The sequence below is a fragment of the Perognathus longimembris genome, chromosome 3 (assembly GCF_023159225.1).
Source record: "Perognathus longimembris pacificus isolate PPM17 chromosome 3, ASM2315922v1, whole genome shotgun sequence".
Classification (NCBI taxonomy): domain Eukaryota; kingdom Metazoa; phylum Chordata; class Mammalia; order Rodentia; family Heteromyidae; genus Perognathus; species Perognathus longimembris.
This window is the reverse complement of record NC_063163.1, coordinates 59,768,424-59,786,850: the sequence shown is the minus strand read 5'-3', so window position 1 is coordinate 59,786,850 and position 18,427 is coordinate 59,768,424. Positions and strand designations below refer to the sequence as shown.

At 43.0% G+C, this 18,427-nt stretch overlaps 2 protein-coding genes across 2 annotated transcripts in view; both read left to right on the top strand.

Annotated features, from left to right (window-relative positions):
- Positions 1-18,427, top strand: part of LOC125348411 (gastrula zinc finger protein XlCGF52.1-like) — a 159,421-nt gene that overhangs the window by 16,306 nt on the left and 124,688 nt on the right. The gene's annotated exons all lie outside the window — the stretch shown is intronic.
- On the top strand, positions 969-18,079 carry LOC125348408 (zinc finger protein 709-like). Its single transcript, XM_048341620.1, is given in 6 exon segments — positions 969-1,117; positions 14,465-14,591; positions 14,780-14,840; positions 15,454-16,899; positions 16,901-17,036; positions 17,038-18,079. Coding segments are annotated over 6 exon segments (2,331 nt in total). The 5' UTR covers positions 969-1,114; the 3' UTR covers positions 17,596-18,079.

Sequence of the window (18,427 nt, the reverse complement as noted above, 5' to 3'; positions counted from 1 at the left end):
GTACAGATGTTACCAAGCAAAAGTAAAGTAATGTACATATCATCTGAAATGGAGAAAATGCTTTTATTGTTAAAGGTCGTAGACTTCATAAACTATGTAGAGTGGAATGATAATTTTCCTCGTGAAAGTTAAAATGTATACTGTGAAGTATATGTAATAACCCCAATAAAATTTGTATAAAAATAAATAAAACAAAAAAGATATTCTTGCCCTGTCCTGCTGGGACTTTATTGTTTGAACTGTCCTGTTTGGAAAATACAGTGTGAACTATCCTGTATGGTGGGTTCAATGGTGGGGGTATCATCCTGATGCCAGCCTTCTTGCTCTTTCAGGATGCATTCATCATGCATTTCACATAAGGCCAGGTGTGAGCTTTTCCTGAGAACCAGGAGGGACCCTGGGGGAGAGTGGTCATTGGGCTCTGGGAGCCACATGCAGTTATGAGAACAAAGCACAAAACCACATTCTGTCTCCCCCCGCCCCCTTCTCTTTCTACCTCTCTCCGTTCATCCCTCTCTTCTCCCCCTCCCCCTGACCCCCTCTTCAAAATGGATAGCGGGAGCAAATTCTGCTGTATAAATTATCCCAAGGCTGAGCTAGAACTTCCCCAGGGGAAAAGCTTGAACTGAGCAGACAAATTTCGCTGGTTACATTCCCTCTAACTCCACATAGGCAGATCCAGGAATCCAATCTGGTGACTCAGGTCTGGGGGGTGGGATTCTGCTACAGTGAGCCAATCACAACCGCTGTTTCTGATTGGCTAACTGTAAGAGAGCCTTCAGGAGTCGCCCAATGAGAAGCGTCAGTGGTGGGAGGCGCACGCTTATGACATAGGAGCGCCAATTTTCTTCAGTCTGAGGCCGGGTCGCCGCTGGCTCACACCTCCCACAGTGGAGCTTCCGAGATGTGAGCTCAGCCTGCGTGCTGTCCGTCCCAGCTTTTTCGTTTACAGGTAGCTTGCTCCGTCACTGGAGCCACCGCCCGGATTCCGACGTCTTGGGGTTTAGATTTTCAGAGGCTTACCTGTTCGATTTTCAACCTGCTTCTGCCGGTATCTTGGTGTCCAGCGACTGTGAATCCTAAGCGAGGGCAGCGGAAGGCAAGGGAGCGGGAAATGGTGAGTGCGGACGCTCGCGTGCAGTCAGGATCGAATGCGTGGTGTGTGGGGCCGGGGAGGGAAGCTGTTGGAAGCGGTTGCGGATGCGGACACGTACCTGGAGTTGTGTGCGGAGTGGGTTCACCGAACCGGAAGTGGCCGGGCGCTTACCTAGGCCTGTTTCAGACTCGACCAGGTCCCTGTAGTCAAGCGGGGCCAGCGGTTCCTCAGCCGTCAGTGGCCTGCCAGAAGGGCTGGAGCCGGGCTTTGTGGCCGTCTTAGGAGTCCTGCCCACCCTGTCGTGTCCGGAATCCTGCCTAATCCAGGAGACTTGGATTCAGCACAGGCTGTGGGGCAATGGCTGATGCATCTTGGGAAAGACTCCCCATTTACTGATGGAGGGAATTGATCTGCTTATTATTTATTTGTGGGGAAGGAACAGTGAGGATGTGGTGTTACAGTCTTCTGTCTTTTCTCCTGGTTTTCCTATGAGACTTTCAGATTGAAGGGAAGCAGGATTTAAATCCCACATCCTTTCCCATTCTGAGTGCTTCCCCGATAAATATGTAAATGTCCACCTGTCTCCCCCATTGCGAAACACATTAGAAATGGGGATCCATATGCACATGTGATTGGTGTTGGAAAGTATACCTGTTGTCCTCACTCACGTGTTATTGTCCTCAGTCATGTTTGTCCATATTCGTTGTGTGTGTGTGTGTGAGTGTGTGTGTGTGAGAGTGTGTGAGAGAGAGAGAGCGAGAGAGAGAGCAGTGACTGTGAGTTTGGGATCCTGCATGCAGTTCTGGAGAGAGAGAGGAGTGGGGGAGAGAGAGACAGAGAGAGAGGGAGAGGGAGAAAATAAGTGTGAGTGTGGGATCCTGCATGCAGTTCTGTGCACTAAATTCAGTATCTGGCTATTGTCCCTGAGCTTTTTCAGTCAAGGCTGGTGCTCTATCACTGGTGCCATAGCCGCCCTTCCTCCTTTTTGGTGGCTAACAGAAGAAGGTAAGAGACCTACTGATGTTTCTGCCCAGTCTAGTTTCTGCTTTGAACTGGGATCTTCAAATCTCATCCTCCTGAGTAGTTAAGATTACAAACTATCTGTGCCCCCTAGCACCAGGCTAAATTTTGACTTTTGGTTTTCATTTTTAAAAAGTGTTATTATAAAGGTGGTGTACAGGAGTTACCATTGTATCAGGCAGTAATGAGTGCATTTCTTTTGGACACTGTCACATTCCTTTGTCCTCTCCCAGTTTTCCCCTCTGGTTCCTTCCCTGCATGATTCATTTTCAACATACTGTCTACTGAGTATCACTGTTGAATTTGTTCACCTTTTGTTCCTCCATGCCTGTGCCTTCCCACTATCCCTCAAAAGACTGATAAAGAAAAAAGCAAGCCAATAAGTATGATGTTTCTCTTTCCTAGAATTAATTTTCATAAATGTTATTATATATGACCCGTGTAGAAGTTAATTCCTTTTTTCCTTTGAACCTTGATTCCCATGTCATTGGTCTTTCAGTAAATATATGAACACTTTAAAATTAATTAGTCACAATCCTGTCATCCTTTTAATACCGCCTGAAAATGCCGATTAAGGAACACATGTATTAAAAAACATTGCCAAACTATTTTGTAAGAGCATAGTTCAAATTAAACAAATTTTATAGTTGAAGAATTGGAGTTGACTGTAAATAGTAGCCAAAGGATTAAAGTTTTCACTGTTAGCCAGATAATCCTTGCTATTCAGGAAGCTGAGATCTGAGGATCATAAGTTCAAGCCAATTTGGGCAAAAAAGTCTATGAGATTTTTATTTTCAATAAACTTCCAACTAAATTAGGAGGTAGAGCTGTGGCTCAATTGGTACAATGCTAGTTCTGCAGCAAAAACAAGAGATATCACCCACGCCTGAGTTTAATCTCCAGGAACTGTGCAAAAAGTGGGGGGAATAAGAGATGCACTATACTCACAAAACGACATGTTTAATTGAAACCTCAATAAATTAAAGGTGGGGGAGTGTGTGTGTGTGTGTGTGTGTGTGTGTGTGTGTGTGTGTCTGTGTGTCTGTGTATCTGTGTGTCTGAGCAACTAGCATTTATAGGCCAGGCCAGTGGCGCTCTGTTTGGAGAAGTTTTTATTTGTGCCATGCATTATGTTTGCACTCAGGCCCAAAACACTGTCCTTGAGACTCTTTTTCTTAAGGTTAGCACTCTATCAGTTGAGCTACATCTCTGCTTTGGCTTTTTGGTGGTTAATTGGAGATATGAGTCTTTGGGTCTTTTCCAGGTTGACTTTGTGCTACGATCTTCTGTTCACAGCCCGGTGGTTAGCTAGGATTATAGGCATAAGCCACCAGACCCTAGCTGTAGCTTGGAGATTTAAAATAATTAAATACATACATATGTACACTCATACATACAGTTTTTAAAAGCTGAGCACTGCCTGTAATGCTGACTACTTAAGAGGCTGAGATCTGAGGCTCACCATTCAAACCCAGTCTGGGGAAGGAAAGTCTTATTGTCAATTAACCGTCAACAAACCTGGAAATAGAGTTGTGGCTCAAGTGGTAGAGCGTTTGTCTTGAGTTAAAGAGCTCAGGACCCACGTTTAAGCCCAGTACCTGTTAATGTGTGGATGAGCATGGGCACACACATGGGTGCACACACACACAGGAACACACACAAAAAGATGGATTGTCAGTGACAAATTCCTCTGTATGAATTATTCCAAGGCTGACTCAGGCCTATCCCAGGGTCTAAAACCTTCACTGACAAGACATGTTTTACTGGATTCTATCCCTGTAAGTCCATTCAGCCAGGTAAATGAACCCAGTCTGTTCACTCAGGTCTCAGAGGTGGGCCTCTGCTACACAGAACCAATTACAAAGGCTAATTCTGATTGTCTAATTTTAAGAGTCTTCATGAACTACCCATTGAAGTGTGTCAGTGGTAGGAGGTACATTCTGCTGAGGAAGATGGGGCTGTTTCATCCTGAAGGTGTCAGTTTTGTTCAGTCTCCACTACCCAGTCGTTGCCAGGTTACAGCTGGGATTTGAACTCAGAACCTGGGTGCTGCATGGCTTAGTGTGTTCACTTAAAGGTAGTGCTGTCTACTGCTTGAGCTACTGATCTGCTTTTAACATTTTGTTTGTTTTGTTTTGTTTTTTGCCAGTCCTGGGGCTTGAACTCAGGGTCTGAGCACTGTCCCTGGCTTCTTTTTGCTCAAGGCTATCACTCTACCACTTGAGCTACAGCACCACTTCCAGCATTTTCTATATATGTGGTGCTGAGGAATCGAACCCAGGGCTTCATGTATACGAGGTGAGAACTTTACCACTAGGCCATATTCCCAGCCCCAGCTTTTGACATTTTAGTGGTTTAGACTCTCATAGACTTAACTGTGCATGCTGGTTTGTTTCAAGCCTAGTTCCACAGCTTTTTGGTGTCCATTGAGTGTCAGGATCATGATCTATCACATTAGAAAGCTTAGAGAGTGGGAAATGGTGAGTGCTGACGATCCTGTGGAGTTCGGGATTGGGAGTAGGAAAGGGGAGAGGCTGTTGGAACTGAAAGCTGCTTCACATCTGGTTTAGTGTGGGGAAGGGGCTGTTGGAACCAGAAGTGCCCTGGCTCTTACCTTGACCTGTGTAAGCCTGACCTTGCATCCATCCATTGTCACGTGGGCACCAGTGATTCCTTCAGCTCAGCAGCCTGCCAGAAGGGGTGGGGCAGAGCTGTGCAGGAAGCAGGGAACCTGGAGTCTTGGGAGAGCTGCCTATCCTGTCCTATCCATCCTGTTTGCTCCTGCAGAGGCCATGTGCCAGTGGCAGATCCAATCTGAAAAAAAATCTCCCTATTTATTGATGGAGTTTTGTGGGGAGAAGAAGCAGTGGGGAGGTGGTATCCCTGTCTTCTGCCTTTTCTCCTATGAGACTCTCAGGTTCCATGGAAACAGGATTTAAATCCTGTGTCCTGTTCTATTCTTAGTACTACCAAGACAAATACCTGAATTTCCACCTGTCTCCCACATTGCCAAACACACTGGAAATGAGGATCCATATGCACATGTGATTGTTGTTGGAGAGACCTGCTGTCCTCTCTGGCTTGTTACTGGGCTCATACGGTTTCTTTTTTTTTTTTTTTTATTGTCAAGGTGATGTACAGAGGGGTTACAGTTACATAATAAGGTAGTACATTTCTGTCATACTTGTATACTTGTTACACCCTGCCTCATTTTTCTCTCACCTCCCCTCCCTCCCAGCCTGCTAGTTGTACAGTTCCTTTCCAACATATTGCATTATGAGTAACGCTGTTGCATTGGTTTGCCCTTTATTCTTTGCCTCACCATCCTGATGTTCCCATTCCCTTCCCTAATTCAGATAAACATATACAATACCCAGTGTACCAAAATCATATACAGTAACAACAGAGAATAAGCCATAGGAAGTTCACATAGTACATTAAAAATAACAACAATAAAATCCTATTGTTTCCATATTTGGAGTTCATTTTGCTTAGCATCATCTTATGTGATCATGTGTATATAGCTGTTGAGCTATTGTGATCCTCTGCTAGGACCATCCTGGACATTTTTATGTTTATCTAGTAATTGTTTGGTTTGAGAGACATGATGTAAAGTCACTGACCAAATCATATGGAAATACTATTTATAAAGAAGTTTGTTATTTTATAGACACGATCTCTACTGTTTTCTTCCCCTCTCCCCCAACATCCACATTTCAGGGAGACCATGCACCTTTGTTCTCTGTGTTTTAGGTTTGTCTCGCTCAACATTATTTTTTTTCAAGATCTGACCATTTCCCTGCGAATGCTATTATTTTATCATTTCTAATCACTGTGTAGAATTCCATTGTGTATAGGTACCACATTTTTTGGATCCATTCATCTGTAGTGGGGCATCTGGGTTGTTTCCACATCTTTGCTATTGTGAATTGTACAGTGATAAACATGGATGTGCAGGTGTCATTGTGGTATCCTGGATCCTGTTGTTCTGGATAGATGCCTAGGAGTAGTATGGCTGGGTCATAGGGTATGTCTATGCTGAATTTTTTGAGGAACCTCCACTTTGTTCTCCAGAGTGGTTGTACTAGTTTACACTCCCACAAGCAGTGCAGAAGGATTCCTCTTTCTTTACATCTCCTTCAGCATTTGTTGTTGCCTGAGTTCAGAGTATAGGCCATTCTAACTGGGGTGAGGTGGTATCTCAGGATTGTTTTTATTTGCATTTCCTTTACTGCCAGGGATGTTGAACATTTCCTTATATGTTTCTTTGCCATCTTTATTTCTTCTTCTATGAAGTCTCTCTTTAGCTCCCTTGCCCATTTAATAATTGGTTTACTGGGTTTAGACGGAGTTAGTTTCTTGAGTTCTCTATAGATGACAGATTTTAGGCCTTTGTCTGTTTGCTGGTGAAAATCTTTTTCCATATGGTTGTCTTGTCTTTCTCGTTTAGTGGCTATGTCTTTAGCTGTGCAGAAACTTTTTATTTTGTAGTAGTCCCATTTGTCGAGTCTCTCCCCTATCTGTTGTGCTCTTGGGACTCTGTTCAGGAAGTTCCTGTCTGTGCCTGTAAGTTCTAGCGTCTTTCCTACTCTGTCCTTCAGTAGTTTCAGGGTTTCAGGTCTGATGTTGAGGTCTTTAATCCATTTTGAGTTGATCTTGGTGCATGGTGATAGGCTAGGGTACACTTTGAGTTTTCTGTATGTAGCTGCCCAGTTTTCCCAGCACCAATAGTTGAAGAGGCTATGTTTTTTCCATTGTATGTCTTTGGCTCCTTTGTCAAATATCAGCTGAATGTAAATATGCAGACTTATTTCTGGGTCTTCTACCCTATTCCATTGATCTTTGGGTCTTTTTTTGTGCCAGTACCAGGCTGTTTTGTTATAATGGTTCTGTAATAAAGCTTGAAATCTGGCATTGTGACACCTCCTCCGCTGCTGCTTTTGCCTAGAATTGCTTTGGCTATTGTAGGTCTTTTGTTCCATATGAATTTTTTGGGTTGTTTCCTCTATTTCAGTGAAGAATGTAGTTGGGACTTTGATGGGGATTGCATTGAATTTGTATAACATTTTTGGCAATATGGTCATTTTCACTATATTGATTCTGCCTACCCATGAGCGTGGGAGGTCTTTCCATTCCCTGGTGTCTTCTTTGATTTCTCTTTTTAGGTTTTTATAGTTTTCATTAAACAGATCTTTTACATCTTTGGTTAGGTTAATCCCTAGTTATTTTCTTTTTTTCCCCCGGATACAGGTTATATTTAATATACACATTGTCAATGGTTGTGTACAAAATCAGGTCAAAAAGGGTGGTACTTTTAAAGTCTCTTCCTAAAACATTGAGGATTTCTTTTTTTCCCTGTTTTTATTTTATTTATCATCTTTATATAATTGTACAAAAGAGTCGCCATGTAACCAAACAGTTTGTGAATACAGTGCAGCTTGATCATTGTGACCCAATGTCACATATTCTTATATCTCCCTCCACTACCCATTTCTTCCTTTACTTTCCTTAATTTTGTAGGAAGTACATTGGGTTTTTGATTGAGGATTACTCCTTTTTTTTAAAATTAAATTTTATTGACAAGGTGTTGTGGGGCTGGGGATGTAGCCTAGTGGCAAGAGTGCCTGCCTCGGATACACGAGGCCCTAGGTTCGATTCCCCAGCACCACATATACAGAAAACGGCCAGAAGCGGCGCTGTGGCTCAAGTGGCGGAGTGCTAGCCTTGAGCGGGAAGAAGCCAGGGACAGTGCTCAGGCCCGGAGTCCAAGGCCCAGGACTGGCCAAAAAAAAAAAAAAAAAAGGTGTTGTGCAAAGTGGGTACAGTTACAAAATAAGGCAGTGAATACATTTCTTGTGATATCTTACACCCTCATTTTTTTTCCCCTTCCCTAGATCAGGTAGGCATGTATACAATATCCAGTGTACCAAAATCATATACAAGTAGCCATGTAGGGTATGCCACAGGAAACTCACCTAGAACTTTAAAGATAACGTTCACAGTAGAATCCTTCTGTGTCCTTCACTTGGAGCTGTTTTTGTTTATCCTCGTCTTATATGATCATGTGTACATAGCTGTTGAGCTATTGTGATCCACTGATAGGTTTATTCTAGACATTTTTATGTTTGTTTAGTAGTTGTTTGATTTTAAATACATAATGTAAAGTCGCTGACCCAAACCTGTGGAAATACCATTTGAAAAGACGTTTCTTGTTTTGCAGACCTGGTCTCTACTGTCCCTCCCCACCCCCACCCCCAACAATAATTTATCCAGGAGGCCATGCTCCTTTGTTCTCTGTGTTCTAGGCTTATCTCGCTCAACATTATTTGTTCAAGTTCTGACCATTTCCCTGTGCATACCAATATTTTATCATTTCTTATTGCTATGTAGTATTCCATCGTGTATAGGTACCACATTTTTTGGAGCCATTCATCTGTAGTGGGGCATCTGGGTTGTTTCCATATTTTGGCTATTGTGAATTGTGCAGCGATAAACATGGATGTGCAGATGTCTTTATGATATCCTGAGACCTCTTGTTCAGGATAGATGCCTAGGAGTAGTATGGCTGGGTCATAGGGCATGTCTATGCTGAGCTTTTTGAGGAGCCTCCATATTGTTCTCCAAAGTGGTTGTACTAATTTGCACTCCCACCAACAGTGGAAAAGGGTTCCTCTTTCCCTGCATCCCCTCCAGCATTTGTTGTTGCCTGAGTTCCGAATATAGGCCGTTCTAACTGGAGTGAGGTAGTATCTCAGGGTTGTTTTTATTTGCATTTCTTTTACTGCCAGGGATGTTGAACATTTCCTCATATGTTTCTTTGCCATTTAGCTTTTTGAAGTGTAATAATCTTCTGATCCGTATCAGCTGAATTGTCTTCCAGGGCTGAAATTCTATCTTCTATCTGGCCAGTCCTTTGACATGTAGCTTCCAGTGTAGTTTGCATTGTGGAAATTGAATTGTTTATGGTTGCTAGATCAGCTCTCAATGTGGTAATTTCTTCTTCTAATGAGTTGAATTTTGATTCTATTTTTTCATGCATTTTGGTTCTCAAGATGTTAATTTCTTCTTTTATTTTGCCAGTCCTGGGCCTTGGACTCAGGGCCTGAGCACTGTCCCTGGCTTTTTGCTCAAGGCTAGCACTCTGCCACTTGAGCCATAGCGCCACCTTTGGCCTTTTCTATATATGTGGTGCTGAGGAATCGAACCCAGGGCTTCATGTATACGAGGTGAGCACTCTTGCCACTAGACCACATTCCCAGCCCTAATTTCTTCTTTAAATTAGGAGTTGGCTGTGTCTATTTTCACTTCCATTTCTTTCATTACATCCTGAAATTCCCTTGAGAGTTTCTTTCTGTCTTCCTGAAATTGTTTTTGGAATTAAATCTTGATGCTTTCTGTCATTTCTGCCATCATAGCCTGAAGTGTTTTTTTAATCTCCATCTCTTCTTCATTCTCACTGATGTTTTTTTCCTGAGCTGCTGTTGGATTTTGGAGTTGTGAGTTGACTTGACCTTTCATGAATTTTGTAATGTTTCTTTGTGATTTATGCATCTGGGATGCAGGAGTTTTGGGGGGCTTGTTTCCCCCTGCACTTCCTTTTGGTGGCCTGTAGATGGTGGCCTTAGCTTGACCTTGTGCTGGTTCCTGCTGATCCATTGGCTCAATGTGTCTCCACCCCAGCTGGTGCCTGTGTGGGCACTTGATTCCCCTTTGGCTAGATGGACTGACATGATTGTATCCTGGCTCCGGGTTTGAGTTTCACTGCTTGTACCATTCTGCACTATGTGTGAGTATGCCTGCCTCGACTTCTGCCAACGTGGGTAAGTTCTGCAGCTTTCTCCACGGGTCAGTGCTTTGCCACTGCGGTGTGTTGTCCCTTGTAAGCCCCTGGTGGAGGTTCATGAGTTGCTGATTAGGCATGGCGCGGAGACTTTTCTCTTTTTTGTGTCTTCCCCCCATGGTTTCTGTCCCGCCAGAGTGCACCTATCAGAGTGAGTGTTGCCGCTGAGGAGCGGGAACACCCACCTGGATGCTCCTGTAGGAGAGTGAATGTATGTACTAGAGCCATCCTTGTGGGGGACAAGTGCATGCTAGTCCAAGCGCCCTGCTTTGGGGGGGGGGGGGGCATGTGTGCACGAACCCAGCCTGCTGGGGTGTGGTTGCAGGTGGATTCAAGTGTCTCTGCTGGGGTGGGGGTGGTGCCCGCAAACCCCAGTGTTTCTGGTGAGGGGCACCTGCTCGTGGGTTCAGGTGACCCTGCCAAGTGGCTAGTGCACACAAACATAAGGGTCTGCAAACCCACGCCTCGAATGCTCAAGAGCCCAGGCCTCCCTGTTGGGAGGTGGGAGCACACGAACCCAGGTGACCATGCTAGGGGGGGCTGGTGCATGCAGATCCAAGCGACAGTACTGAGGGGGCAAATGTGTGCCTCCAGGTCTCTCTGTTGTGGGGGGAGTATTCTGTCTGCTGCTGGTTCCTGTGCTGGTTCGTGGATGCTTTGGGAGATATAGGGACCTAATGCCCACCATTTTGGGGCTCCTTTGTTCCCTCCCTTGGGGCCGGTAGTGGGGTGGGGGAGGGTGGGTAACTCTGGTTTCTTGATCCCCTTACAATGAGGGCCAAGTCAGGTTCAGAGGGTCTCTGCCAGAGCTGGTCTCCTGTTTGGGTGGCGGTGGGGGGGGGGGGTCCCCTGTGTGGTACTAACTGGTCCTGGGGGTCTGGATTTGCCCTGTGGTGCTGTAGGATCTCTCCAGGTAAGAGTGTGGTGGTGCCTGTTCTCTGCTCTCAGCCTCTGTGGTGTCCAGCTCCTGCCCTGCTGTCTGGTTCGGGTCCTGTTCCTGCGCCATGGTCTGGTTCCCATCCAGCTCCTGCTGTCTGGTATCCCCACCCCCGGTGGGAATTTTATGCTCTAGCATCTCCGATTGCTGGAGTCCTTTGGTCCCCAGCGCTGGGGCTGCTTTCCTGGCTTGGCCCTGTTTGGGCCAGGGTAGGGAACGGCGCCCCGCAGATTTTCCGACTTCATGAAGTTTATGGGCTTTTTTCATTGTTCCTTTTCATTTCCTGTGGCTCTCTGCTTGTTTTGATTGTTGATGTTGCCGGTCTCTTGAAGGAGTGGTTCAAGTGGTGGGTTTGGGGGGCTCCCAGCTCGCTATTTGGCCGGAGCAAGTTAGGGTGCTTCCCTATTGTTTCAGGGCCATCTTCCTCTCCTCAGACTGTTTCTTGATGTTTCTTTGGTGGGGGAGGGTAAGGAAGGAGGCTTGTGCTAATTATGGGGCCTGGGATGTGTCCCTGAGTTTTTTCAATCCAGTCTGGCTCTCATCCTTGTGCTACGCTACCACATTCACTTTTTTAGTGGTTAATTTCAAATAAGTCTCACTGACTTTCCTGCCTGGTAAAGCTTTGAGGTATGATCAAATCTCATCCTCCTCGGAGTATCAAGGGTCATAGGTCACCTGAACCCCTGGCACCAGGCCAGATGTTCGTTTTCTTTTAGGTTTGTATAACTGTTAATATAAAGGTGATGTTCAGAGGGAGTCACAGTTCATAAGTCACTAATGGTATCTGCTCATTATGGGGATCAGCATTAGATGTGGCATTGGTCTCAGGCTCGCTTCCAAACACTGGTACATTTGTTAAAGGGGAAGTGGAGGGAAGATGCGGCAGTGGTGACTGCAGCAAGGACAGTTCTAAGATATGACTGTCTTAGGGAAGGTCAAACTCTGGAAAAGCATAAGAAAAAAGGAAAGGGGACAGTTGTCATATGTGACTACTTCCTGCTGATGTGGGGTGACCATGGGAGAGGGGATCTTAGGCTCTCAGAGTTCTATTTTACTGTTTTGAGCAGAAAAGATGCATTAGACATGTTTCTTGTTGTTGCTTTAGAACTAGATGTTACATAATTGGTCAGGAACTTCTCTGTGGGTCTGGCCTGAATGCTACAGAAGAGTAAATCTGCAATGATGAAAGGTTTGAGAGTAGTTATGTTGGAAATTTGAAACAACTGATTAAGAAATTTGTTTACTTATTTCTTTTGCACAGTAAACAAGATTGACAGGTTTGTAGATGTCACTAGGTCTTTTGGTTACCATGAGGAGCTTAGTGATGCAGGCTTGCCTGGGCTTTTGTCCAGTTTTGTATCCAAGGTGGGTAATACATTTGGGGAACAGAGATATTAGTAGCAGTAATCTTATATCAGTGTATTATTTTGGCCCTTAGGAAAAATATTTTGCTCAGTTTTAAAGTATAGACAATTACATGCTAATTTGTCCATTTTATAAGCTCTCTCATAAAATTGAACACTCACCCCATCTACTACTTACTCACACCAACTGCTGCTTACTTGAACATTGTATGGTTTGTCTTTATTTTTCCTTTGTCCATTTTGTGACAAGCATGTAAGACAGATTGTACCTCCCAAATCCTTCGTTATCTAAAGGAAACCAATTTTCTGTTTTCTCAATTCTCTTTCCAGTGCCTTTCTTTCCTTCCTTCCTTCCTTTCCTTCCTTTCTTTCCTTTCCTTCCCTGTCAGTCATTTATTAAGTCCTTTATTAAGGTGCTCCTGATATTGGGGCCTTTGAAATATGACTTTCCCAAACACTGAAATAGACTAGTACAATAAATCCACAGTACATTCTCTGCACATTAAAAAGATATCATGAGTTGTGCTGGACTCCAGACATTCACAAACACTGAGAACAAGAAGGATATTATTAGGAGAAGAACACAAAGGCGCAGTGTTTTTGTGCATCTGATCATATAAAATATTATTCATCAAAATGAGCTCCAGGAAATGGAAATTTTTTTCTTTGTTGTTGTTTTCTTGTTCTCTGCTTTCTTTGCTCATTTATCTGTATTAGGCAAGTTAAGGCAGTCACGGAAATGGGCAAAGGGTGAACAAATGCAACAGTGGTACTCACTAGACACTATGTTGTAAATAAACTGAAGAACTTGTGTGTAGGGATGGGAAGATAGAGGAGACAGCAAGGAAAGCTATTACATTGTTCAAAAAAATGCACTCAGTACCTGACTTATCTAACTGTAACCCCTCTATACATCAACTTTGTAATTTTTTTTTAAAAGATGGCATGTGGCCACATGCCAATGGCTTACATCTTTAATGTTAGCTACTTATGTTAGAAGAATATTTATCACTTGCCATTTTATTCATGTATAACTGAAAGTGTGTTATAGTATTTTACATATTTTCCTTTGTGAATTGTGAATCAGGGCTATGGAACTTAGTTTGTATGTGCAAAATTAGTGGATTAGATAGGTATTCTTTGGGCATTTTTCAGATATGTTTTTTCATTTCTGTACTGTCTACAATAATCCATTGGTTTTTCTTGCATTGCACATATTTTTCTTTTCAGCTCTCTTTTGTCCCCTCATTTACATATGTTAAAACTCCATTTGTTGGACCATTTATTATTACAAAGTTGAATTGATGTTTTCTATTGTTCAATTTTTATGGACAATATTTTGAGACAAGAGTGTTGGGAGATAAGTCTGGAACTGTGCCAGACTTATCTCAGGAGGCTGAGATATAAGGATCCCAGCTCAAAACAAGACTGGGTAGGAAAGACAGTCTTATCACCAGTTTACCAACAAATGTGGTGAAGTGAAACTGTGACTCAGGTGGTAGAGCACTGGCCTAGTGGAAAAGATAAGTGACATTGCACAGACTCTGAGTTGAAGCCCTGACACAAATACACAAGTCTGGAAGAGGTTGTGTAAGACAGGCTAGCCTGGAACAAGGTTGTTCTTCATCCTCTCAATGGCCGGGAGTTCAGACATTCACCACATCAGGGAAAGTGTCCTAATTTCATCTTTCCTGATTTAAGACAATTTATTGCCTCTGATATAGGGGAATACAGTACGTGTTCCAAGTATATACCAGTTTCCTAAAATATCAGAATGCAGTCTGTGCTCCTTACCCTGTGATGTCTATTGAGTCCTTAATGAATGTTTTGGTTTCATTTTTTATTTTTCTTTCCTTTGATCTCTTTTGCTAACTTCTTTGTGCAAAATCCTCTATGTAGATTTAAAAAAAATCCCATTCTTTAGTCTGTGTTGCATTGTATTGTTGCTATTTAGCCCTTTCTTCCTCTAAGATGTAAGGAGTGCTACAATTACAGGTTTGTGTGTCAAAAACAGTGAATAGAACTACTATGTGAGAAGTAATATGGAGAAAATCAGTCTTCTGAACATAAAATGGTGAACTATATAAGCACTATATGTGTGTATATTAAATATATATTATATATGTAATATATATTTATATATGATTTTATTCTCCACTGCTGTGTCCTTAACTCTTCCTTTTGGAATTCTATGTGCAATATTTTAGGAGAAGATAACCTTTGAGGATGTGGCCATAAATTTCACCAGGGAAGAATGGACTTTGTTAAAACTTTCTCAAAAGAAGCTCTACAGAGATGTGATGTTGGAAACCTTGAGCAACCTGGCCTCTATTGGTAAATATTCCCTCATTTAACTACTGGAACGTTAATGCCCCTTAGTGATGTTGCATGAAAAATGGAACATTTGGGTGAATATACCAATGTGAATAAACCATCATCACATTATGCATAATTATAGTTGGAGTCTTCATGTTTTTTCTACTATGTTGAAGAAATCAATGACTTCTATGTTTGTATTTTAGAACAGAAGCAGGAAAAAGAACACAATGAAGTTAACTGCAAAAATCCCAGGGAAGACTTAAGGTAAATGCACTAACTAGAGATAATACTGTTCTTTCTAACATTGTAGACTGGTGGGAAATTTTGAATCTGAGCAGATGATACAAATGCATACAGATAGAAATTATTTTAAGCTTAGAACAAGTGGAGCTCCAAAACTTGAAAATTTAGAAGTTAAAAATACAGAAATATTGGGAGCATTTGGAGAAGACCATGAAGGCACAGGAGTCACTTCATAATGGGTTAATGCTTTTCAAAAAAGTTCTTATTTCATGTTCTTATTTTTACAGAGCTCAATTGTTAGAGAGACTCTGAATTTGAACAGAGTAGTCAGTGTGCCAAAGCCTCCCAACATATCATGAATAAGAAAACTCTACACAGGGTAGCACCTTTCAGAAACTCTGTGTTTGGAGAAACCATTCTTGCTCATTCACCCGTGGGTATGCCTTTAAGAGTTCACACAGGACAGATATCTTTCCAGTACCAGGAATATGTAGAGAGCCCCAACTCTCATAAAGAATGTGGGAGAGCCTGCAGGAAATTCCATCGGGAAAACTAGCTATAGGATGCATGAGGAAAATCTATTTACGGCTAGCCAATGTGGAAACTCCTTTACCCATGCCAATTTTTTTCACAGACAAGAAGAAATTGACACTGAACTTAAGCACTGCTATAAATGTATGCATTGTGGAAGATCCTTCCCTAACTCCAGTACCCTTCAAGAGCATAAAAGAATTCACCCTGGGGAGAAACTCTATGGACATGAGCAATGTGGGAAAACATTTGCTGTTTGCGAATCCCTTCGAGGACATGGAAGAATTCGTACTGGAGAGAAACCCTACTTATGTAAGCAATGTGGAAAATCATTCCTTCTTCCTCCTTGCCTTCAAAGACATAAAGGAACTCACACAGGAGAGAAACCCTATGGATGTCAGCAGTGTGGGAAAACATTCACTTTTCCGAGTGCCTGTCAAAGACATGAAAGATCTCACACTGGAGAGAAACCCTATGAATGTAAGCAATGTGGAAAAACCTTGAAGTCCTCTAGTTCCCTTAAAACACACGAAAGTATTCACAGTGGAGAGAAATCCTATGAATGTAAGCAATGTGGGAAAGCATTCACTTTTTCCAGTGCCCTTCGAAGGCACGAAAGAACTCACACTGGTGAGAAACACTTTGTATGTGAGAAGTGTGGCAAAGCCTTCACTGACTCTAGTCACCTTCAGTCACATCAAAGAACTCACACAGGAGAGAAACCCTATGAATGTAAGCAATGTGGGAAAACATTCAGTGTTTCCTGTGCCCTTCGAAGGCACAAAAGAACTCACACTGGAGAGAAGCCCTTTGCATGTGAGAAGTGTGGCAAAGCCTTCACTGACTCTAGTCACCTTCAATCACATCAAAGAACTCACACAGGAGAGAGACCCTATGGATGTAAGCAGTGTGGGAAAACATTCACTTTTCCTAGTGCCCTTCGACGACACCAAACAATTCACACTGGAGAGAAACCCTTTGGATGTAAGCAGTGTGGGAAAACATTCAGTGTTTCCTGTGCCCTTCAAAGGCACAAAGTGACTCACACTGGAGAGAAACCCTTTGCATGTGAAAAGTGTGGGAAAACATTCAGTATTTCCTATGCCCTTCGAAGGCACAAAAGAACTCACACTGGAGAGAAACGCTTTACATGTGAGAAGTGTGGCAAAGCCTTCACTGACTCTTGTCATCTTCAGTCACATCAAAGAACTCACACAGGAGAGAAACCCTATGAATGTAAGCAATGTGGGAAAACATTCACTTTTCCCAATGCCCTTCGAAGACACCAAAGAATTCACAGTGGAGAGAAATCCTATGGATGTAAGCAGTGTGGGAAAACATTCAGTGTTTCCTGTGCCCTTCGAAGGCACAAAATGACTCACACTGGAGAGAAACCCTTTGCATGTGAGAAGTGTGGCAAAGCCTTCACTGACTTCAGTTACCTTCAGTCACATCAAAGAACTCACACTGCAGAAAAACCCTATGAATGTAAGCAATGTGGAGAAACATTCAGTGGTTCCTGTGCCCTTCGAAGGCACAAAAGAACTCACTGGAGAGAAACACTTTGCATGTGAGAAGTGTGGCAAAGCCTTCACTGACTCTAGTCACCTTCATTCACATCAAGGAACTCACACAGGAGAGAAACCCTATGAATGGTAGCAATGTGGGAAAAACATCCACTTTTCCCAGTGCCCTTCGAAGACACCAAACAATTCACACTGGAGAGAAACCCTATGGATGTAAGCAGTGTGGGAAAACATTCAGTGTTTCCTGTGCCCTTCGAAGGCACAAAATGACTCACACTGGAGAGAAACACTTTGCATGTGAGAAGTGTGGCAAAGTCTTTACTGACTCTAGTCACCTTCAATCACATCAAAGAACTCACACAGGAGAGAAACCCTATGAATGTAAGCAATGTGGGAAAACATTCACTTTTCCTAGTGCCCTTCGAAGACACCAAACAATTCACACTGGAGAGAAACCCTATGGATGTAAGCAAAGTGGGAAAACCTTAAAGTCCTCTAGCGCCTTTACAACACATGAAAGAACTCACACTGGAGAGAAACCCTATGGATGTAAGAAATGTGGGAAAACCTTCCCTTCTTCTAGTTACCTTAAAGCACATGAAAGAACTCACATTGGAGAGAAACCCAATAGATGTAAGCAATGTGGGAAAACATTTACTTTTTCCTCTCACCTTCAAAGACATGAAAACACTCACATTGCAGAGAAGCAAAGAATGTAAGCAATGTGAGAAATCCTTTACTCTTTCCTGTACTCTGTAAAGACATGAAAACACTGGAGCATAACCCTACAGTTGTAAGCAGTGTGAGAAAACATTCGTTGATTTGATGTCCTACTCAGATAATAATCTGAATAGCTAGACTTTCATAGTTATAGTGAGTATGGTTCCTGGCTTATTTTGTTTTTTTTGACACAGGATGTTAGTTTTAGTGTAGTCCTGGCTGCCTTAGAACTTGTGATTTTCTTTCTTCAAGAGGAGAAACTGTTTCTTGTGTATCTTCACAGTGATCATGACTATTTAGGGTCCTGAGATGAGGGTTCTAGGCATAGACTCCTCTTTTTCTGTAATAATAAACCAGTCCAGGTGCGATCTCAGTAATCCTCTGTACACTGAACTTTCGGAGAGTGTAGGTAGCTTTCTATTTAGGTACAGGCATCTGCCAAGGTCCCCAGCGAGGGGTTGGGGTTCCTGAGATGTCCAGAAGGAAGTGGGCAAATTCTAGCAGCCTACCTAGAGATCAAGCCTGGCAGCTGGATGAGGGGTGTCTAGGGAGCTTCTGGAAGCAATGTGCTTCCACCCTTCACATACCATGTGTCTAAGTGACCCCAGTTAATAGGAGTTTGTACAGGAGGCAAAACTTCCAACACAGTCTCTCCTTTGCATAATGTATCACTACTCTGGTGCCAGGGACAATGCCTTAAGTCTGCAATTAGCTGCCTTAATTCTGCAATTTCAGATTTGTCCCCAGAGAAGTCATCACTCAGTATGAATCTGGGGTCTGATGAGGTGGCCTCAGGCTTGTATTCCAGAAGGAAGTCCATCCACAGATGCC